The 25146-nt window shown below is 42.3% G+C and overlaps 1 protein-coding gene across 7 annotated transcripts in view; it reads right to left on the minus strand.

The window, feature by feature from the left end:
* LOC139416121 (protein phosphatase 3 catalytic subunit alpha-like) overlaps nucleotides 1-25146 on the minus strand; it is a 111479-nt gene that overhangs the window by 64344 nt on the left and 21989 nt on the right. For all 7 annotated transcript variants that reach the window (XM_071164428.1, XM_071164430.1, XM_071164429.1 and 4 more), the window contains exon 2: nucleotides 5766-5966. In XM_071164428.1, coding sequence (XP_071020529.1) covers nucleotides 5766-5966 — 201 coding nt within the window. The remainder of the gene's footprint in view (nucleotides 1-5765; nucleotides 5967-25146) is intronic.

The raw sequence follows: 25146 nt of genomic DNA on the forward strand, positions 1-25146 counted from the left end.
GGTAGCTCTCCAGGAACAGGGTTGGAGTGAAAACCTACAGGATGGTAGCTCTCCAGGAACAGGTTTGGAGTGAAAACCTACAGGATGGTAGCTCTCCAGGAACAGGTTTGGAGTGAAAACCTACAGGATGGTAGCTCTCCAGGAACAGGTTTGGAGTGAAAACCTACAGGATGGTAGCTCTCCAGGAACAGGTTTGGAGTGAAAACCTACAGGATGGTAGCTCTCCAGGAACAGATTTGGAGTGAAAACCTACAGGATGGTAGCTCTCCAGGAACAGGTTTGGAGTGAAAACCTACAGGATGGTAGCTCTCCAGGAACAGGGTTGGAGTGAAAACCTACAGGATGGTAGCTCTCCAGGAACAGGGTTGGAGTGAAAACCTACAGGATGGTAGCTCTCCAGGAACAGGGTTGGAGTGAAAACCTACAGGATGGTAGCTCTCCAGGAACAGGGTTGGAGAGCCTTGGTCTATATGATGGACTTTTGATAGCACAGTTCTGGTTCATTTCTGGTCAATGAAGCATGAATGCATACCAGAACAAAACATCATTCTATCAAAAGCTGGGATGAACTCAATTAAAGTGACTTACTCAACATCACACTGGAATGAGACATAAAATGAGAAGAACAAACAATCCAAGAACACAAAGGGCATAGAGGGACATGATGAAGCAACAAAAGGTTACACTAAACGCTGCAGTGCCGAGGATGTGCTCTCTCTCTGTGTGTGTGTGTGTGTGTGTGTGTGTGTGTGTGTGTGTGTGTGTGTGTGTGTGTGTGTGTGTGTGTGTGTGTGTGTGTGTGTGGATCTGAAGATCTCGACAAAGCCAACCTGTGTCGTTTTTTTCTCTCTGTGATAACGCCATGGTGACAGAAGTGGCTGTCAGAGTGAATAGTCAGAGTGACATAGGCCACAGTGAGTTGTAGCCCCGTTTAGCTCTAGTTGGTAGAGCATGGCGCGTGCAACGCCAGGGTTGTGGGTTCGATTCCCATGGGGGACCAGTATGAAAATGTATGCACTCACTACTGTAAGGTGCTCTGGATAAGGATTTAGCATCTGCTAAATCCCTAAAATGTAAATGTTGTAGTCAGCTGGACACAATGGATAGTAGGCAGTATTCATAGCAGATACAATGGCTTTCCTCTGGGCTTTGTTATTAGCACACACATGCAATCACGACACACATATGAGATGAGCAGGTGGGAGTACATTATCTCAAGTGAGCTAGGATTTGTTCTCGCCATCCAGTGCAAATGCGCGATAGAGAACAACAACATATCGTCAGTCAGCAACAGCAGTGTGTGTGTGGGTGGCTGACTTACGCAATCTAGTGCGGCTCAATAACCTACACAGGCCACTCCAGAGGCAAGCTCATTGAGTTGGTGTGATCCACCGGGGAAGGCAGACGGTGCAAAATCCTCTTTTGATTGAGCAGATCGGTAATACCTCGGAGATCAACGCCGAGTCTCTGGGAAGAGTTCCAGCCTGGAGTGAAGTAGTAGTGTATATGGAATGCAGCTCGCGATCTGTTCAGTATTCATGTGTTATATGTGAGAGACCGGGATGTAAAGGTCTGGTAGAGAAAATGCTCTTTTCTCTCGCTGGTTGTAGAGTTAAGTCATTACTGCAGTTTTTTTTTGCAATAGCAGAACGTAGCTACAGGTTGTTGGACTGAATGATTCAGCAGGTAGCTGTGTCAGGAGCAGTTTGGGCCTGATGGACTAACACTGTGGCCTGGTTCCCCCATAAAGGCCCAGATGCCACCTGGCACAACCAGGAAGAGAGTGTGTGTGTTGTTTGTCTCAGGAGGGCCATTCAGCCAAGACACATCACATAGACGGAGGAGAGGGTAGAATGAGGTGGAGAAAACACAGCGTGTTTTGTTTGTACAGTATGAGTGAGAAAAAAAGGATGTATTCTTTCCAACAGAAAATGTGGCCTTGTGTCAGTGTGTGTGTGTGGATGGGTGTTTGTGTGCGTGTGTATACGTGTGTATCATTGCCGTAGAATAGGACTGTTGAGTAGGAGAGGGGCGGGGGGTGGGTGTAGGAGTGGGAGTAGAAGTAGCTCATGTTAACCCCTACCTCTGACTCTACTATCCCCCAGGCTGATTCACAACCAACACACAACCAAGCATTTTCTCTCACTCTCCATTACACTTTAGAACCAATCACATACAAATGATTTCTCTGGAAGATAGGAATGATGAAGTGCAGGTCCAGGCTTTTTTCTTTACTACGGAATGAGAGGTATTGCTTACACAATATGATCTGCTGAGAATGAGATAGGGACCATACATACAGCATTATGGAGCTACCAAACTTATTCTCCAAGCATCATTTTCGAAATAATGCAATTATGCAATACACCCAGCTAGCACATAACGTTCTGAGAACCATATGTGTCACGTCTAATCAAGGTGGGTGGAATCAGGCGCAGAGAGCAGATAGCGATTTAAAGTTTTATTCTCCGGTGAACAAAACAAACACGATCAACCCAAACACACACAGGGTGAAATTATCCAACACAGGATAACAGACTAACCGGAGAATAAGAAACACAAAAACACCGATAGACGAAATGAATGACAACATAAACAATCCCGCACAAAACAAGGGTGGGACAACCTACATTATATACAAACACTAATTAACTAAACAACACACAGGTGCAGCCAATCAGACAAAACCAACAGATACACGAAAAGGGATCGGTAGTGGCTAGTAGGACGGTGACGACGACCGCCGAGCACCGCCCGAACGGGCAGGAGAGACAACCTCGGCGGAAGTCGTGACAATATGTTTCTCAAAGCTTGGTGAGAGCGTCCTATGGTTATTTTGCATACAACCTTCCCACAACTTTCTTTGAATGGTGCAGGTAATGTTCTAGGAATGCTCTCCAACTGGTTGGACATTGGGAATGTTCTCAAATAGTCCAGAGAACATTAAGAAACAACGTTCTTCTGTGGGAATTTCAGTACATCAGCATTACTTTTCATACAGGTTTCCTCAAATTGTTCTAAAAACGTTAAGAAAACTTTCAAAGAATGTTATTTAAAAACATATGCCTGTTCTCAGCATCAACCTAACGTTTTATTCTCCATCTTGTTAAGTGTGTTCAGGTGTGTTGGCTGTGCCCACTAATTGGCCACACCTGATCTTAATGAGTACTTGTTTCCTTTGAAATGGGGTCTGTTTGAATAGACTAAAATGAACAGATTTTTTTATTTAAAACAAATAACATGGTATATATACTACAGTAGCTCCACCTATGCAGTGCAGTGGACTAATTCCATTGATAGAGAAAAGAAGATTATAGGATTGAATCTCACTGATGCCATGCCACAATAAAAAATAAATGTGTTTGTGTGATTGATGGATTCCATGTGTCCTATCGGAGCTGGAGTTCAAAACCGTTAACCCAAACTCCAGAGTGGCGCAGCGGTCTAAGGCTCTGCATCTCAGTGCACGAGGTGTCAATAAAGTCCCTGGTTCAAATCCAGGCTGTATCACATCTGGCTGTGATTGGGAGTCCCATAGTGGGGTGCACAGTTGGCCCAGCGTCATCCGGGGTAGGCCGTCATTGTAAATAAGAATTTGTTCTTAATTGACTTGCCTAGTTAAATAAAGGTTCACGTTTAAATGGGGGAAAAAACAAGCTAATAGTGTTATTAAAAGTCTGATTGAAACATGTTCTCAGAACATTATTTCATTTATTTTAAGTAATTTGGGGGTGGTGGTTAAGAGCGTAACCCGAAAGGTGGCTGGTTCGAATCCCGAGCTGGCAAGGTAGATAATCTGCCCTTCTGCCCTTCAGTAAGGTAGTTAACCCCCAACAACAACTGCTCCCCAGGCGCTGATGATGTGGATGTCGATTAAGGCAGCCCCCCGCACCTCTTTGATTCAGAGGGGTTGGGTTAAATGCAGAAGACGCATTTAGGTTGAATACATTCAGTTGTGCAACTGACTAGGTATTCCCCTTTCTCTCATTTCCATTGAAAAAACACTCTGTTTTACTGGTCAGGAAACGTATGGCTTCATTCCCAGAACCAATGGGAAACCAAAAACGTACATCTCCACAACTTCCAAAGAACCAAATGTGCTAGCTGGGCAGTTTGCCATCCATTAGTTTAACATATAGTTACTGTTATTTTTTTTTTAATGGTAATTGAAACTAAAAAAGCAAAAATGTTTACACATTCAGAATAAAAAACTTTTTTTGACACCCACATGTTTCAGAGAAATAACTAAATTAATGAATTAATTCAAATAAACAACCACATCGACATGATTTCACCAACTTTGGTGGTATGACAGAACTAAAATAGAAACCATTTTGTCTTAAAACTTATGCTAACACATAGGAACCAGTGCCCTAACGCTCCCTTATTATACTGTGAAGACTGCACATGGCTCTATGATTTGTGGCTCTATGGCTCTATGATCATGGCAGAGACAGTGGAGACATAATTTACAGCACATTGTGCAACACTCAGCCACAAATAGAGGGGCAGCAGCACAGCACCTAGGCACCCTGCCATCTTCCATCATCACCTTAAGGCTATGGGTTTGAGTTCCATGGGTTTGAGTCTCATGTAAGGAGCTGTGTCTACCAGCCAGTCAGCCATACCCAAGCTAATACCTAGGTGTTTAGCTCAAGGGACTAACAGATATTTGCTGTGCACAGTAGACACAGATTCAAACACAGTCAGTCATATTTGCATTAGCCAGGGCCAAACTGGAGAGTAATGACTTGGTTTCTAGTGTAGAGACTTTAGAGAGAAAGAGAGTATCAAATGCTACATTTCCTTGTAGGCTGCACAACAGAGTCAGAAACAAAACATACAAAGGAGATTCTTCTTAGAACTCTTCATGGATGTGATCTATTGCCATTAGTTCCTAAGACTGGCCCCCTGCCTCTCATTAAGCCCCCATCAAAGAAGCTCATTAGGAAGTCTAATTGGGTTATGACTGAGACACTTGACTTAATGGCGAGAGAGAGAGAGAGAGAGAGAGAGGGAGAGAGAGAGAGAGAGAGAGAGAGAAAACAATGCGTTTGCATAGGTTTGAATCTGACTAGTTCTTATCAAAGTGTCAGGAATCACACAAAAATGACAGCTCGCGTAAAAATGTAAGATTAAACTAAACGAGCAACCTTAAAAATTCGACCAAGGTTTAGTGCATCTCATAACAAATGGTTAGGAAGTGGATTACATTTCAATCCATTTCACTGGCTCACATAAAATGTTATGTGACACGAAAAGAAAAGAAAAACTCTATTCACCTCTCCATGAGGGCAAATACGTCTATGTGTGTGTCAGAGTTATTTTCCTTTTCAAGTCTATATGTACCAGAAGGGCATTTCAACAATTAGCATCGCCTTGGTTGGTCAGACTGTGTGAACCAGTTTAAAATGTCCCTCTGCCCTTTGCTTGTTACAGCGTTCTGGTGATGGGCAGCAGAGCCCACGCACGTCCTTCAAAGCCTGGCGGTGACTCACATACTCAGGGGAAGTGGGAAAAGTCAGAAGGTTGTATAAGGGCGCCCCAGACAGAGAGAGGGAGGAAGGGAGGGAGAAGTTCAAACAAACACGCATTGCAGTATTTAGGCTACAGAATGACTTTGGATATTGTAAACCACCACACACAACCAGGTAGACTCCCCATCACAGGTAGAAACTTCTAGATTTCGGGAATAAGAAGTGTGTGTGTGCAGGCATTAGTTTGGTCTGTGTATGTCTATGTCTGTGTGTGTTTTACTCACTAACCTGTCACGGGGGCCTCTATGTCCAGCAGGTTCTTCTCAGCCCTCAAGATGGCCGCTCCCTCGCCGATGAGCCTGAGGGCCACACTCTCCTCCACGCGGCCCTCCTTGGTCAGGTGGCCTTTGAGCACGTCCACTTTGGGCCTCCCATCGCTGTCAAACACCTCCTTGGCTGTGAGTCGGTGACTTGGCGGGAACGGGACAGCTGGAGGAGAAGGAAGAGGGGGAGAGTTAGTTCCTACAAACCCACAGGTACAAAAGCCCTCACACAGTAAAGAGTGAGGAGGAGAGCCATGTTGGAGACTCTATGCTCCCAAGAGGACTAAGTCAAACAAGTCAAAGCTACAGTTGAATCACTGAGCAAGTTGAAGTCTTTGGAGGAAATATCTTGGCCAGAGAAAAGGTGTTAAGGGAAATATGCACCTCTCATTGAATGTAACAAAACACAGATTTTAACTAAACTATATTTTCTCTATATTTTCTCTATTTTAACTATTTGAAATAAACTATATTTTAACTAAATGTGTGAATACATCTATATAGGATTTATTCAAATAGTAAACAAAGTCCTGCACTCTGATGTCAGCAATTATCAAACAGAAAACCAACTGCCGGTTTAGCATACACTAATGATGCCATTGAAATGACAAGAATTATCACAGCTAATATTTGATAGCCTGCAGCTAGCAGGACTGTGTGTTACTGCTGCCGCCTACACCAAATCCTCTCAAATGCTCACTATCCTGTCCTTACGGCCATCTTAATTATTGACTAATTACAGTCATCCACAACAATATCCTTCATTTAAGGAAAGCAGAACAGCAGAAACAAGGTATTCATTTCGGTGGAATTTGTTTCAATCATGACGCAGTCAAAGCTTTCTTGTTTCCACACAATGTAATGGCCATCCTATTATATAATACACCGTAATAGCTACCCTATTATATAACACACAGTAATAGCCACCCTATTATATAATACACAGTAATAGCTACCCTATTATATAATACACATTAATAGCTACCCTATTATATAATACACAGTAATAGCCACCCTATTATATAATACACAGTAATAGCCACCCTATTATATAATACACAGTAATAGCCACCCTATTATATAATACACAGTAATAGCTACCCTTTTATATAATACACAGTAATAGCTACCCTATTATATAATACACAGTAATAGCCACCCTATTATATAATATACAGTAATAGCTACCCTATTATATAATACACACTAATAGCCATCATATTATATAATACACAGTAATAGCCATCCTATTAGATAATGCACAGTAATAGCTACCATATAATATAATACACAGTAACAGCTACCCTATTATATAATACACAGTAATAGCCATAATTCTATATAATGCACTGTAATAGCCATCCTATTATATAATGCACAGTAATAGCCATCATATTATATAATGCACTGTAATAGCCATCCTATTATATAATGCACAGTAATAGCCATCATATTATATAATGCACAGTAATAGCCATCATATTATATAATGCACAGTAATAGCCATCATATTATATAATACACAGTAATAGCCATCATATTATATAATACACAGTAATAGCCATCATATTATATAATGCACAGTAATAGCCATCATATTATATAGTGCACAGTAATAGCCATCATATTATATAATGCACAGTAATAGCCATCATATTATATAATACACAGTAATAGACATAATATGATTTACACACAGCTGTACAGTACAAAGAAGGTTCACCTCCCTGATAGTTAATTGCAAATTAGCCACCACGAATTTACGAAAATATGAAGTGGATTCACTAACTCAGCATTTTCACACCATCAGAAACGAGGAAATCGTCCTAATTAACATCCCAGAGCAGCATCACCGCTAACGACAGAGTAATGTGCTCTGCCATTAGCCATTACAGAAACAGCGTCATTGAGTGGAGAGGGGATCTCACAGACCGAGGCAATGATTTCACTTAGGTGACATCATCTGTAATCAGAATTCCAGCCCACCTCTATGTCACACTGTAATGAATAAAATAATAGAAAAAGGTCATTATAATTATGGGGCTTAATTTGATCTACCATGTATGTTGCATAAACTGCACAGATCTCCTGAAGTGTGCACTTGAACACTTCCCGTTATGGTGTAAACTCCCTCCGGCCAATGCTTACACCAATCCAAATTCTTTAAATCCATGACAAGGAAAGTGCAAGTGCAGATTTTGGGAGAAGCGTGGAGTACAGCCATAGACTTCTACTTCACTTTCAACAGTCTCTCTCAACAGACATTCGTATGATACAAGAAAGCAGAGCTAGCTCGAGATTGCAAATATGGCTTGCAAAGTTAACCTTCTCTTTCAGTACCTCACTCAGCTTCAATTCAGACACCCAACATGGATGATGACTGAAACAATTGACAAGTCAGCCAAACTATTCCTACCAAACAACTTCACATAGCCTACATCCCTGTACAGATAACACTCATCTGTGTTGGTGTGCTTAAACCCCAGCCAGTGCCCCAGATATGGTTACCAAAGGCCCCCTGGCTGGGTCATTTCTCAGCACCTGTTGTGCAACTCTAGCCCCGGGCTTAAAATGACAGTCTGTCGTCATGCAGCCTCCCGTCTCTCATGTTGAGCTGTTGAACACAGGCTCCCCCCCAGCCTTCCACCACGTCTGCTACATAGTGCTACTCATATCATCAGGGGTGGGGGAAGCCTCTGTATGCTGCTTCCTGGGAACAGTGTGTGTGTGTGTGTGTGTGTGTGTGTGTGTGTGTGTGTGTGTGTGTGTGTGTGTGTGTGTGTGTGTGTGTGTGTGTGTGTGTGTGTGTGTGTGTGTGTGTGTGTGTGTGTGTGGTGTTTACTCATCAGTGCAACTACACACAGAGCCTGACGTGTTGTCTCCAATCTTACAGGCATCTCATTGCTGACACTTACTGTGTGTCAGGGTATCGCTACATTCATTTGACATCACCAACATGCTGGCGTCGATGACAGTGACACATTTCAGTGGTATTGAAAATATTCCATTCTTTCAAGTTTTACGCACACTGCGTGTGAATATGCACACAGAATGTAAGCAGAGCAAAGGCTTCTGGGTGAAGCTTGCATCTAAGGACCAATGGAAGTGTTCCAAACAGGAAAACACCTGTTGCCTACCTGGCAACGCTGAGTGAGCTAAATCAAGTGCTCCTAGTTTTTTTACAATTCCATGCCTATAGTAGGATGAGGTAAAGGGCATTCAGTATTGTTGGATACTCCTGGCTACAAGTGATGCTCTCAGGTTGCTGTCCAGTTGCTTAGCAGACCGTTGAACAATGTGTTATGCATGCGAGTGAATAAAAGAGAGCTAGCATAGGCTACTAGTTGGCATATCTGTGTTGTTCATGTCATTTGAGAAGGTGCAGGTTAGTTGGTTTGTTACTGTTATGTTAGCTTCTTCAGAAATGGCAAAACCACAGCAATTCCAAACACACATTGCCTACTGTGATTGATATACTGTAGGCCTTACCCCCTTTGACAGACTTTGTGGATGATTGATATTCAAGTCTTTGTCTTTCATGTATTGCCTTAATTTCTATTTCTCAATCCTGTCCTTACTTTATCCATTCTAATTAATCGTCAATAATTGATTTTGGAAGTAATTCGCAATATATTTCAATTTTGAAGACTGCCATTTAGAATGGCACACGCCCATGCTTTCCAGCACTTAAGAACTGTGAGAGTGCAGCAGGCTGAGGTTTGATGAGCCTGCCTGCCTGCTTGGTTGCCCGCCTGCCTGGTTGCCTGCCGGTCCGCCTGGCTGATTACTCGGGATGACTCAAAGCTGGGCTCCATTAGCTGATAGCTTTCATTAATTTCATCATAACTCAGCCCCCCCGCCATGCAACCAGTCAATTGATGCTCTGCAGGCTTACAATCTAGAAGGAGAGAAATTGGTCTGCATTTATATAGTCTGATCATTCCCTTCTCATTTACCACAACTTAAAGGGGAATTTGACAGAACAACTGATCATTTTATATTGTGCCTAAAGGTACAGTAATGAATTCCTTAATTTATTCATTAATTCAGTGAAAAGACCAAGGATCACAGCTCATCTCTCCGGCACCAACCACCCCACCCTACCAAACTTGTCATGCCCCCCTTTTTAAACCCTCATACAAATAGATAAAATAGACCAATACCCAGGATTCAATGTCCTGTATAAATGAAGTCAGCTATCAAAGACAACCTGGACCATGAGATTACCCACTGGGCGTAGACGTCAATGCAACGTCTATTCCATGTTGGTTCAACGTTAATTTCATTGAAATGATGTGGAAACAACGTTGATTCAACTAGTGTGTGCTCAGTGCGTAGTCTGTTGCTCTGGAGTGCAATGCTGTAGTTGCCGTCAGATCTCATATACCTGAGTGTTATGTATCTCTTTTCTCCTGATTTATATTTCTCCCATCACTGTGGGAGTAGAAAATGGCTTTTGGCAATCAGTGAAAAAGTAGACGCTTAATTGGTAAAAAGGCCAATAAGAGTTTCAACTCAGGAAAGCAACAGGCATGGTTAAGAGCCATCACTCCAATTAGAGCCATTTCCACCATTAGCTAGAAACACTGTCCATCTCCCGTTGCATAGCAAATTAATACTATGCATTATTCAAACAACTCCCCCTCATTTATTTCGAATGCATTATCTATCTCCCACTCATGCATTATTTGAAGCACTCCCGGGAACGACAAGTAATTCCTTTCCACAGATTAAAAGTATCATTCAAAAGGCTGATTACAGGAAACCATGTTGGTCATACTGGGGGTCGACACTTTTAACACTTTTAACGTTGTGTAACCATTACTTCAGGTAGGAGTATAATGACGTTGCCATTATGAATGTTCAGAATCAAAAGAAAGGATCAAAAGATAGGATGGAAGAAGGGTGGGTTGCCGGTGGATTAACGGTGAGATACTGTACGACCAAGCATGACACTTGGGGTGCAACTCAAAAGTCAGGCGAAAGATCCCAGACAGATTTCAGCACATGGAAACTGCAATGCCTTATTATACGACAGTACAAAATATTAATTGACATGTTTGGCCAATTAAAAACTCACAGCTGCAAGAATCTTGTCTAGAGCTTTAAAACAACATTAGTTGTTGACGTTACCTCTCTGCTGTTTTCACTACATTTACCTTTCTGCTACTTTCACTACATTACCTCTCTGCTATTTTCACTACATTTACCTTTCTGCTACTTTCACTACCATACCTCTCTGCTATTTTCACTACATTTACCTCTCTGCTGTTTTCACTACATTTACCTTTCTGCTACTTTCACTACATTACCTCTCTGCTACTTGCACACCATTACCTTTCTGCTACTTTCATACCATTACCTCTCTGCTACTTCCACACCATTACCTTTCTGCTACTTTCACTACCATACATCTCTGCTATTTTCACTACATTTACCTTTCTGCTACTTTCACTACATTACCTCTGCTACTTGCACAACATTACCTTTCTGCTACTTTCACTACATTACCTCTCTGCTACTTGCACACCATTACCTTTCTGCTACTTTCATACCATTACCTCTCTGCTACTTCCACACCATTACCTTTCTGCTACTTTCACTACCATACATCTCTGCTATTTTCACTACATTTACCTTTCTGCTACTTTCACTACATTACCTCTGCTACTTGCACAACATTACCTTTCTGCTACTTTCACACCATTACCTCTCTGCTACTTTCGTAACATTGCCACTCTGCTACTTTCATTACATTACCTTTCTGCTACTTTCACTACATTACCTCTCTGCTACTTTCATTACATTACCTTTCTGCTACTTTCACTACATTAACATACTAAAGTACTGCTCTCCAACTACCTTGTAAGCCGCGTATTCTCCAATTACAATATGCTGGGCATGTGGATGTTTCTAGAATATAACAAATATAATATAACAAATATAACAAAGCTTTCTTCGTGTCCAACAAGCTTTCTCTGCCTTTAACCTTGTTCAGAACACCTCCAAAACAAAGATCATGTTGTTTGGTAAGAAGAATACCCCTGTCCCCACCGGTGTGATTACTACCTCTGAGGGTTTAGAGCTTGAGGTAGTCACCTCATATAAGTACTTGGGAGTATGGCTACATGGTACACTGCCTTCTCTCAGCACATATCAAAGCTGCAGGCTAAAGTTAAATCTAGACTTGGTTTCCTCAATCGTAATCGCTCCTCTTTCACCCCAGCTGCCAAACTAACCCTGATTCAGATGACCATCCTAACTACCCATGCTAGATTACGGAGACATAATTTATAGATCGGCAGGTAAGGGTACTTTCGAGCAGCTAGATGTTCTTTACCATTCGCCCATCAGATTTGCCACCAATGCACCCATCACTGCACTCTATACTACTCTGTAAACTGGTCATCTCTATATACCCGTTGCAAGACCCACTGGTTGATGCTTATTTATAAAACCCTCTTAGGCCTCACGCCCCCCTATCTGAGATACCTACCTAGCACTCATCCTCCACATACAACACCCGTTCTGCCAGTCACATTCTGTTAAAGGTCCCCAAAGCACACACATCCCTGGGTTGCTCCTCTTTTCAGTTCGCTGCAGCTGGCGACTAGAACGAGCTGAAAAAAACTGTCAAACTGGACAGTTTTATCTCCATCTCTTCATTCAAAGACTCATGCACACTCTTACTGACACTTGTGGCTGCTTCGCCTGATGTATTGTCGTCTCTACCTTCTTGCCCTTTGTGCCGTTGTCTTTGCCCAATGATGTTTGTACCATGTTTTGTGCTGCTACCATCATGTCGTCATCTTGTGTTGCTACTATGCTGTGTTGGCAAGTGTTGTTGCCATGCTATGTTGTTGTCTTGGGTCCCTCTTTATGTAGATGTTTTATTTTTAATCCCAGCCCCCGTCCCCGCAGGAGACCTATTGGTAGGCCGTCATTGTAAATAAGAATATGTACTTAACTGACTTGCCTAGTTAAATAAAGGTTACAAATAAAATTTAAAAAATAATATCTCAACATCCCTAGCTGATCAAATAGCTTTCTTCTCCTGAATCCCTATCCTTTACTATATACATTGGTGTATGTAGCCATATAATTACATATAGAATGTGAATTAAAGGATCTCTATCCATGTAGCCTACATGACTCAGTTCAATAAATACGGCCCAAGGTCACCACATTTCACTGCACACAGTGAGATACACAATATACATACAGTGGGGCAAAAATATTTAGTCAGCCACCAATTGTGCAAGTTCTCCCACTTAAAAAGATGAGAGAGGCCTGTAATTTTCATCATAGGTACACTTCAACTATGACAGACAAAATGAGAAGAAAGAAAATCCAGAAAATCACATTGTAGGATTTTTAATGAATTTATTTGCAAATTATGGTTGAAAATAAGTATTTGGTCACCTACAAACAAGCAAGATTTCTGGCTCTCACAGACCTATAACTTCTTATTTTAGAGGCTCCTCTGTCCTCCACTCGTTACCTGTATTAATGGCACCTGTTTGAACTTGTTATCAGTATAAAAGATGAAAATTACAGACCTCTCTCATCTTTTTAAGTTGGAGAACTTGCACAATTGGTGGCTGACTAAATACTTTTTTGCCCCACTGTATAATTATACAGTTTATACAGGTTTTATACACTTGTTCTGTATAAATGCCTCTAAAATACAGTGCCTTGCAAAATAATAATTCAGACCCCTTGGATTTCTTCACATTTTATTGTGTTAGAAAGAGGGATTAAAATAGATTTTTTTTGTTGTTGTAATTGTCAACAATCTTACACCAAATAATCTGTAATGTCAAAGTGGAAGATATAAAATATATATTTTTTAAGATAAATACACATAACTAAAATATAGTCGCTGTATAAGTATTCATCCCAGTAATTTAGGCAAACCCAAATTAGTTCAGGAGTAAAATGTGGCTTAACAAATCACATAAATTACATGAAATAATATGGGTTGACAAGATTCTTTAATGACTAACAATTCCTCTGTCCCCCATACATCACCTGTAACTTCCCTCAGCCAAGTATTGAATTTCAAGCACGGATTCAACAACAAAGGCCAGGAAGCTTTTTGAAAGCCTCATAAAGAAGGGCTTCAGTGATTGGTAGATGAGTAACAACAACAAATAAGACATTAAATACCTATTTTAGCATGGTCAAGTTAATAATTATGCTGTGGATTATGTATTAAACCACCCATACACATCAAAGATACTGTCGTCTTTCTGAACTGAAACTGCTCAGGGATGTTACTATGAGGACAATGTCGATTTTAAAACAGCTACAGTGACTCCACAATAATGACCTAAATGAGTGAAAAGAAGAATATTCCCAAAAAGATTCCCCAAAAAGTTCAATATTACAAAAAACTGAGCAAAGGATAACACTTTTTGGCCTAAATACAAAGCCGTATGTTTGAGACAAATCAACATCTTAACAGAGCTTGAATTTTGAAAAAGATAAATGGGCAAATATTGCACCATACAAGTGTGCAAAGCGCTTGTATAGCCTAATTACCCAAGAAGACTCACAGCTGTAATCGATACCAAAGGTGTTTCTAACATTTACTCGGGGAGTAAATACTTACACAACGACTAAATTTGAGATATTTAAAATATCGTTGTTTTTTTTTTTATCAATTTTTTTTTAGTATTTTGTGTAGATTGTTGACAAAACAAAAATTCTCAATAAATGTTTAATTCCACTTTGTAGCACAATATAACTCCAAGGGGTCTGAATACTTTTGCAAGGTACTTGTATATGCCAAAACGTATGTTTTCTTGGAAAGCTATTTGGAAAGCTGTTTTAATTGGAGTGCTATTATATGATACAATATCAGTCCTTGTTGCATTTACAACTTGTCTAACAGTTCTATCATCAACTGACTTCAGCCAGTGTATGACTGTGGATTGACTGCATTGTTTGAATGGAATGTTGGCACATTGGCAGTTAGTTTGAAACATTTATGGAATCCTTCCTCTAAAACTGTCTGGCTAGATATTTTACACAATGTCTTATCACAGCACATCAAACCATGGTTGACCAACTCCCTGACCAAAATGGCTGACCTTTATCCCATCATAAAAAGGACGATGTCTATTCGATTCTATGGTAAGGGCTTATCTCAAACTCAAAAGATACAGAATCAACCGAGCACTACGGAAGATCGTGAAGCATTGCATAGCGAGTCGTTGTCGTCACTGCATTAGTCAGCACGTAGCTCTTTTTTGATAGGAATGCCCATTTAAACCACTGCACAGACCCACTTCTCTCATCCACCATAACACCCATGTATTCAGGCAGTGTTGATATATATATGAAGTCACCATTTTACTCTGTACTCTCATTGCACAAGTAACATGAGCGAGTGTCAGGGGGAGAAAATGAAGTGTCAGGGGAAAAAAATGAATGCTCCCATTGCTATTGATCTGGGAATGCTGACTGTCTGGAAGTGTCAATCACATTACATCTTACAGCCAGCCTCCAGCCCAGGAAGCAGCTATTTTCTATGGGTCTCAAACCAGGCAACATAACTGTGGCTACATTATCATCTCCAGCCAATCAGCCTTCACCACCGACTGAGCAGCCAATCAGCCTTCACCACCGACTGAGCAGCCAATCAGCCTTCACCACAGACTGAGCAGCCAATCAGCCTTCACCACAGACTGTGCAGTGTCTGAGGAGAACGAAGTCACTTCGTAAAAAGACGATTAGCTGCACAAAGATACGATGGGTAGTAATAATAATGGGCACATTATACTGTATATCGTGGCTGATAGAGCATGTGACTTAGACTAAGAAAATAACTTTCCACAAAATGAACCTCCATATGTAGAAATGAAAAAAGTGTTGTTTCCATGAAGTCTCAACCATGTATACATAATTTACATCAAAAGTACTATTTCATATACAAACAATCGCCGAAAACAATATTGACAAAGGCTCATTTTCAAACCAATACTCTAAATTGGAGTGTTTTGGCATCTCACGGATTTCACAATGAAATCTTGTCGAGCACAACGCCTTTCAATGGACTATGGGATTTGACCTGGGAAAATGGCTGACAGGGCACCAACTGCTACCCTCCGAGAGTGTGGGTGAGTCTTTGGCTGGCACTTCCCATCTACACCCCGAGACAAATTACCACGCCAGCACTTTTCACTGCCGCCAGCCTCTGCATGACCACCAGAAAGAGAGAAAAACAAGAGGTGAAAAAAAGGAGAGAAAATAAGAGGGTGGGACAAAATGATAGAGATGGAGAGACAGACAACAAAAACAATGCGCCCGATATTATATATCGGCCTTGATGTCGGTAGCGCCATATTGATTCGGACAATAATGGCTAAAAACGTTGCAATATTGGCATCTTCCAATAGTCTATTTCAACGCAAGATATTTCAAGACCCCAAACAAGAGCCAGTGTGCTGTGGTTTAGGTGATTCACTGAACGAACTGAACTCACTCTGTGCTTGTCACCCCAAGGCATCAGGCATTGGCGGTGAGCTTCGCTTTCTGTCAAAGTGCCAAAAGACACACACAGTGAGCGGACAAATGTCTACAAGCACCCGTGGTTGCTGCTCCCCTGCCGCACAACACAGTAACCCCCCCCCCCCCCCCCCCCCCCCACACACACACACCACACCAAAGCTTTGCAGTGGTATCTCAGTGAATGTTTAGCTAAAACCCATCATGACTCATGACTGAACTTTTGTTTGAATGGTTCCAACCTCCCAGTTTTCGTCAAAAACATTTTAAAAAACAATGGAGGTCATGAACCAAGACATGAATCATCAATAACTGAGAGAAAAACACGGCCTTTCATCAAATAAAATATTGCCTTTCCTGGTTACATTGCTATATTCAGTGCTACTACCTCCAAGGAGGATAATCAAGGGACAACAAAAAAACCTTTCCATCTCTCAACATATTCCCATAAAACTCTCTCACCAGAGTAAGGTTTCCAGTTGGGAATCTTTCAGTGAAGAAACAGCCCCAGGCTGTATATTTGCCAAGTGTTGAATAGGACACAAAGAGGGTGCATCTCATTCCCCAAACAACCTGCCCAGGACTTATTAATTAAATGACATAACCACAAAGAGACAGAGAAGAGATTACGCTACTGGTTAATAGCTAATTGGCAGAGAATATTGTACGGGTTCAAATGGGTCAGGATATTTGGAAGACGGAAGGGATAGAAGAGCCATTAGAAACGTAGAGCACCAACTGGAACTTCTGGTTCAAACCAATAATTCTACACAGTCAATTTTCGACAACGTTGTCTGCCACATCCAAAGCTGCTGAATAAGAGTCTGTCCCTTCAGACACTTGTGTTGAAACACTTCACCCAGAACTCAAGTTTGTAACATCTGTGTGTCAATGGCGATACATTATTGTTTGTCGTGTGCTGCGCTGAGCTTCTTTAACTACTGGTCCTGCATTCCAAATGGCACCCTAATCTCCTATATAGTGCACTACATTTGACCAGGACCCATATAGAGAATAGGGTGCCATTTGGGACGCACACCGGATAAATTTGCCTAGTTTCCATGCGGAACACCTCAGACTCTATTTGCGCTACATCTCCATACAGCTTTCAGTCTCCCCCCACCCTACCTCTCATTTAAAATGGCTACAAAGCTGCCAATCAAATATTCATAAGTCAGCACTCTGCCTAGGAGATGCAATACTGAGAAACAATTAAGGCGTTATACATTTTGGGGTGAACCCTCCATATTTAAAACCCGCCTACGGCCCCCCCTGCAGCATGCATGGCGCTGCGTTATTATAATATGGAAAGGAGATTGAAAGAACATTTAAGTCAGGGTTTATGGCTGCCAATTTCATTTGGGATGATTCAAAAGCAAAGAAAGCCAGAGTCAGAAAGGAATAGTAATCCCTCTGAAAATCCACTTTCCTCACAAACACTGTTCAAGCATGTACAAGGCTGAAGCTGGACTAAGCCAGCCTGAGTAACTAACTCCTTTCTCTAGCTACCTCTCTATTCGCCAGCTTTCAATAAAACAATATGCTAATTTCTCTCAGGTGGTTCCCACATGGGGTTTTCTTGAATTAGTTATCTGTTCTGGTGTTGAATCAACCACACATCCTTTCAGGAAGTCATATTGAGATCTGCGGCTTGTGATGCACAATTTTCTTAGACTGGACAAGCTTTCTAATGAAGCTGCAGACTGGCGAATACTACTACATGGTAGCCTACAATATTTTATCCACTTTGAATCCATTGTACACCATCCAACCTTTTAAACCCACTACAGGGTACGAGGAAACAGTCTCGTTTTGCATATTGTGCAATATGCATATGAAGCACCACAACAATGGCACTCATGGCAACCGAATGTGCTCTTGTCGGCGTTGGAGGAGCCTTCTGTTCTATCTACTAAGTAAAGGAGAGGTCCCGGCTTTTCAACAGGGTCATTTAGACGTTTGCGTGTGCCTCTTTAGCATGCATTAGTCGGAGTGAAGCAGGCTCTGGACAAGACGCTTAGCAGAAACAGGGCTTTGAAAAGGTGCCTTTTAGTAACACAGATTCAGACCTTCATTGTGCTGCCTGTATTTGAAAAGCAGTGAGGGAAAAGGGAGAGCAAGGGAGAGACGGGGATATACTGGTGGTGTACCCGGGGGCAGGAAGCAAGGCCGAGCCAAACAACACCCACCCACACACAAACACATGCACCAACACACGCACATGAACGCAAGCACATACGAATGCACACGCACAGACGCGCACACACACACACAGTTGGTGCCCCTGGCACTCTGGTCCAGAGGAAGCAGAGAATGTAAAGTGAGGGAAAAGAGGAGAGCTGCTAGCTGCTAGATGGAACCTGTCCAAATGGGCTCTGTCAAAATCAAACCCCTCTATAAAAGGCATCACATAAGGACAAGCATATTTCTTTATTAATTACCCAATAAAGTTATCAGTAGTTTATCATGTTTTCAGGGCACAATTTAAAATCGGACTCGAGGCAGTTGGTGATTGACTTCTACTCCAGTTCATAAAATGTTCAGATAAAACAATTTTGAATAAGCACACAGTCAGGTGGTAATTGTAGTCAATAACAAATTGGCCCAGCGTTCAAATGAATTGATCCTGTTATCAATAACTATTCCACAATTTCTTCCCATCCCTGGGGGCATTCCCTCTTGTCTGTTTTTATTGATAATTACACAAAATCATATTTTAATACCCACAGAAAAAATGCATGATATGTACACAGTCCATCCTCCCCATCTTACACACATCATTACACTTGAAAAATAACAGGCTTTTAAACCATTACATAGACTTTGTTTTTAAACTAAATGAGTAAAGGGGTTGCCACGGAAACTAGAGCAGAATACAGTCTCAGTCTGATCTTTTATCCATCATAGCAAAATATTGGCTTTAGAAGGAGATGCCCACGGCTATAGCGGTTAGAAAGCACGCACGCACACGCACGCACACACACACACACACACACACACACACACACACACACACACACACACACACACACACACACACACACACACACACACACACACACACACACACACACACACACACACACACACACACACACACACACCTACAGGCCCTCCTAACAATAGAGAACTCCTACAGTGCCATGACACATTGTGGGGAAATCTATGGGGGTGTGGACTGATGTGCCCAAAGATGGGTCTACCTACCGGAGGGAAGAAGCCAACAAGTGAGGTGGTACCTGCATCGGCCATCATAAGAAAATATTGGTTCTATGGTACAGCATTAAAATCAAAGTGATACTTTGAAAGTGCAGGGTGTGGGAGATTCTTTCCGTTGAATGACAATGACACTAGCTATGTGTAGACAGGGACAGTGAGAGACAGAAGCTGGCTCCCATACAAGCCAAGCAACGTCATCAATCCAGCCTGTCCGTGTCGCCAAGGCTGTCAGCGCTAAGACAATAAGCATTTCAAGTGCCGGTTTAGAGCCAGTTTGAAGGCTGTAGGAGCTTGAGTAATGAGCAAAATGATTGTCCTCGTACGACAGATTGAAAAGACACGAATGAAAAGGTCACGCTGGAGCTTTGGCGACATGGCAATCAAAACATGGGTCAGTTGCTGTGAAAACACAAGGAGGTATCTTCATGTATGTAAAGCATGTATTAATCATGTATTCCTGACAAGCGGAGGTTGGTCTCTCTCTCCCTCTCTCGGGGATGTCCCCTTCCTGCGCTGGCTCCCTTGGCTTCTGGCCCACAATGTGCTGCTTGTGGTTGGCGTGTGTCGGCCCATTGATGGCAGTAGGGGAGGGTCAATGACACAGACCGAGTGGCCAGTGGGGAACCACCGTTTCACAGCTGCCTGGCGGATGGTGGATGGCTGATGACTGCGGCCGTGCAGGGACAATGACGAGTCAAGGCCAGCGGAGAGGATCAGAGGGACGGTACGATACGTCAATGAGAACATGGAGGGAACTGAACAAGGGTTGGGAAATCAGTATGCTGGTGTAGGCCTGTTATTAACCTGTCAAAGCACCTACTCTCCCTGTGACTGTCGACTACTGAATGACAGACAGCATTTGATGCAGACTGCCTCACGCAGACTAACTGCTGGTATGAGAAGCATTATTTAACATACAGTGACTCAACATCTCAATGGATATACCTCAATGGGAGAGTGAAGAACTGTAGATAACCATTGGTGTGCTCAAAAAGCCACTTTGAACAATTGTGGTTGATTGAAAATGTTATTCCATTTCTTAAGTCATAAATTGAAAACATGTTTAAAGCTGCAATATCTAACTTTTTGGGCAACCGACTAAATTCACACAGAAATGGGAGTTATAGATCTGTCATTCTCATTAAAAGCAAGTCTAAGGAGCTGTAGATCTGTTCTATGGGCACTATTTCTATGCTTCCCCTTGTTTCGTTTTTGCATCTTTTACTTTCAGTTTTGTACACCAGCTGCAAACAACTGAAAATATAATTTTGGGTGGTTTTGAAAAGGTATTGGACAGCGGTTTAGATGGTACAATGATTCTCTACGCTATAATTGCTTGGTTTGTCACATAAACTGAAATTTGGCCAACTATGAGATTTTTAGCAACCTGCAAATGGTGGAGCGATTTCAGCATATTGCACCTTTAAAACATGAGCTGAAGGCTAATTCTACCATGGTCGGTTCAGCACTTTTGCGATCCAGACCAGAGCTGTTCTTTAGCTAAACATGCAGCAGTCACGACTTCTCTCGTACCTATGCATTCCTTTTACTCTTAGTGCTCTTGACACCTACTTTACAAACACTTACTGACGTTTCCTGCCTTGAAATTATGGTGAATGCATTCCACCGCTATCTACTCCGTCGTTCTGGGAAAATATTACACATTTAGCCCTCTGAGACAAATACATCACCAATCAATCTCAGATAGTAGACGTGCATGTCGCAAAGACCCTTACCATGACTTCAGCAACACATTACAGTTCAGTGCCAACCCAAACACAAAAGTCTCCAGAACTTTCACACCATGACACTAGTTATCGTTCCACAACACGACATAACATTGCGACTCAGGGGCTAACTAACTTGCTAGTCGCTAACTGTAGCAAGATCTCCTGCACTGTAGCGTCTCCCTAACTGTAGCATCTCCTGCGCTAAAAAGCCTAGCCAGCCGACTGACAGCCACTGAAGAAGATGTTAGTTCCCTGGTTGTGGTGTCGGGCTGAGGCCTGCCCCCCCCCCGTGCCGTGACACAGGATTAGCTGTCATTAGAGCCAGGGAACTGTAGTCACTTTCAAAGCGTAGCCGAGAGGGAACAAAGCAGGAGTCTGGGAGGACAGGGAAAACAGGGTTTTACTGGAGGAGGCACATTTAACTAAACTGCTGCTACAGCCTGGATAGGGAGCTTACATTCAGCTGGAAAATGCTAGTGCATTTAATGCTAATTACTATAACAGGATACACTTACTCTGAACCCAGTGCTATCAAAGGAGACATGTACATATCCTCCAACCCTCTGTTTCAAAATGGATTTGAAGTCAACGTTCAACGGTATGCTATAAAATGTCAAAAAAAAAAAAAAAAAAGGACATGCGTGTATATTGCTACGCTAATCATATATATTGCTACGCTACGCTAATCATGTATATTGCTACGCTAATCATATATATTGCTACGCTACGCTAATCACGTATATTGCTACGCTAATCATGTATTTTGCTACGCTACGCTAATCATGTATATGGGTGTCAGTGATTGGTTTGTTCATTTCTCCTTAATTTATCTACAAGGTAATTTCATTTGAGACCACACCCCTCTGAAGGACTATGGGGGGATGTTTTGCTCCTCTCTCCTCTCCCGCCAGACTAGATAGTGAACATTGAAGGTCAGACTGGAGGGAAACTGGAGAGTATGTTCAGATAACACTCTCGACTCGAACCTGGCTGGGCCCTGCATACAATAAGCACTTTTGTCTCCCTCCACTGCAACTCTCCATCATCCTGTCAACTGGACCAGGCCTGCGTTTAGAGAAGGCTGACGACACCGTTCTGTAGAGGAAAACACGTGTCCGCACTAACCCGGCTGGAGAGTTCCCCTGTGGCCAGACGGCCACTTTACAAAGCGGCCCTTGTTGTTGGCGGGGTGTTCGGCGACCAGACAGTGACATTCAGAAGGACGGCAACTCGCCACAGAACAAGGTGCAGATCGGGTGCTGAGGCTTCTGCATGGTGTTGAGTAACACTTAGAAGACAAGTTGTCAAGATGAGTTAACATGACTCAGTCTGAATTGTCTTGTGTTTATTTTGGAGGGGTACCAGATTTATGAGCCTTGTTTCATTGACCCAGATAAAAATTAAAAATAAAAACTCCTTGGATTTAATTTATTTTATATCAATATTCATGATCAATTGATTTCATCAACAAGGTTTAAAATATCCCTGTAATCGTACATTTCTTTATTTCTAATCCTTGAAAATCGGGTCTACTTCGTTCATTTAGTCAGAGTTTGTGAAACTGGCTGATTGTCTCTGAAGAATGACAACAACATTAGAAAAGTTTGGTGTCAAAATAGCTTTCTCGATATTCTTTCTCATGGACTTTCTCTGAGATTGATGCCACTGTGTGCGTGCTGAGAGGATGCGTTGAGCAGTGCTGCAGGCATAACTATGATTTCAGGCCCAAGGCTTGACCAAGCATTCCAGTGAGTGACCCTGAAGTCTACACATCCATATAAAGAAATCTGACATGACATGCTATCATTGTGAAGTCCTCAAAGGCTATACATCACAACAGAACAACACGGTATCGCCCTCTTTTCTCCCCTTTCTCAACATGGTGATATATTTTTTGAAAATAAATCAATATATCATTGATGTGTTGAGTCAGGTGGTCATTTTTACTCAGCATACAACGCACAACCAATTAAATGTTTCTGGGCATGTTTTTCCCTAATGACAAGCCATAACAAGTCTAATTGATCAGAAGAACAGGTCTGATCCAATTGTATAAACACTGAAATGAATAGGCCTAATGCCAAAATTGCTCAAACAAGTCTAACCCGCATTCCGTGTTTTTTTTTTACTCACAGCTTGCCTTCTGAAAAAAATATGCCTCAACAGGCGCGTTGATCGCACCTCCCGAGGAGAGGAGCACTCAGCTCGCTGGCAGCCCAAGACGTTGGCATTTCTAGAATGCAATTACTAGACAGATACCAAGGGGATGAGTCTGGTCTATTTTCACCCCCCCCCCCCCCCCCCCCCATACAGCCCCATCCCTATCCATACCACGGGTGCAGTGACTTGACCCATATAAAACTGGGCTTGAACTGTAGATTACATTCTTAATCATTCATTAAAGTTCTGTCCCATACCGGAGTGCTTTAGCTATATTTTAATGGAGCGCTTTGGCTATATTGAAGGCAGGGGTTATGTAGGTGGGGGGAGTTGGACCAAATAAGGCATTTCATCTATGCAAGGGTGATAATCTGAATTGACATTAGCACAGGTGAAAATGGACTAGTTGAGGGTATCAATAGGATTGTTACAATACGGTGATGATAGATATATGTGAGAAGGAGAGAGGGATGAGAAGAGAAAGCCTCTCCCAGACTGCGAGAGAATTCTGACTCAGCAGAGACGGGCTCCCCCCCCCCCCCCCCTCCTCATCCTCTATGTCTCCTCTCTTCCCAGACCCAGACGTTTGAGGGAGGGTCTGTATCTCATATCGGGGGCTTGTGACGAAGCTCCTGAGGTATCTGTTATTATATAACCCCTATAAACCCTTGAGCTAAAAGTGACCGTCGCTGTAAATCAATCATCGGCCTTTACCGCCAGGCCTGACCTCCATATTGTAAAAATAGCGGTTCGGTTCTTCCCCTCTCTCTTTTTTAAAAAGATTGCTTGGTAACACATTATTAAAGCTCACCATCTGTGAGTGTTTACCAACCGAGGATATTAAATGTAGGAAATGGCGTAATTCGGAAATCTGTTTGTACCGAGAGGTCTATCCACGTGCCCTATCTCGAGTGTGTGTGTGTGTGTGGGGGGGAGGGGGGGGGGGGGGCGTGCCCTCCTTGCCCTCCTTCCCCCTGTGTTATTTAGGTCATTTGGCTGGGTCAGGTCCACTTGAGGCTGAGCCAGCCAGCCAGGGAATTGGTCATGCAGCAAGAGTCACTGCCATGATGGCCTGAGGGTGTCCAGTAAGGGCCAGAGATGATCAATATCCAGTAAATGGCATACTCTGTACCTTATCAAGTTGTGCCTGTTGGTGGCCCAGGTTTACACAAAACGTGCCACTGTATTTGAAATGTGTACCTTGCTTCAGAATATCTTTATTTGAAAAAATTCTTTCAAGATTTGGATTGGTTTGAGGCGCAAGGCAAGATTAAAAGAAGCCATAGCCATGTGTCTTGAACTACTTCCTTCATTATTTGATCCACCAACACTGGGCTTCCTTTGGCATACTCTGCTCCACACGCCATTACAATGACCACAACTGGGGGTCAACAACATGACAATGAGGGCAGGTGGTAGAGGTCTGCTACCCGACCAGAGCCCGACAGACTCTGACATTATACATCAGGCTAGGGCCGGGTAGGGCCTGTTTTTTCATCACCAACTAGGGTACGGGCTGGGCTCGGGTATCACTAAATTGTTCACTAACATTTTGAAGCTGAGACATTTGCTCGTGCTCTGCCGCACAGTAAGGTGATATTTGACTAAGATCATAACATGGTGTCAGAAGTGCTTCTACCTAATCAAATATAAGACAGGATAATTTCACAGAAAATAATAATGTTCCTTGAGTTTTGTCTCTGTTTAGAGTGAGGAAAAGTAGCT

The sequence above is a fragment of the Oncorhynchus clarkii genome, chromosome 9 (assembly GCF_045791955.1).
Source record: "Oncorhynchus clarkii lewisi isolate Uvic-CL-2024 chromosome 9, UVic_Ocla_1.0, whole genome shotgun sequence".
Lineage (NCBI taxonomy): Eukaryota > Metazoa > Chordata > Actinopteri > Salmoniformes > Salmonidae > Oncorhynchus > Oncorhynchus clarkii.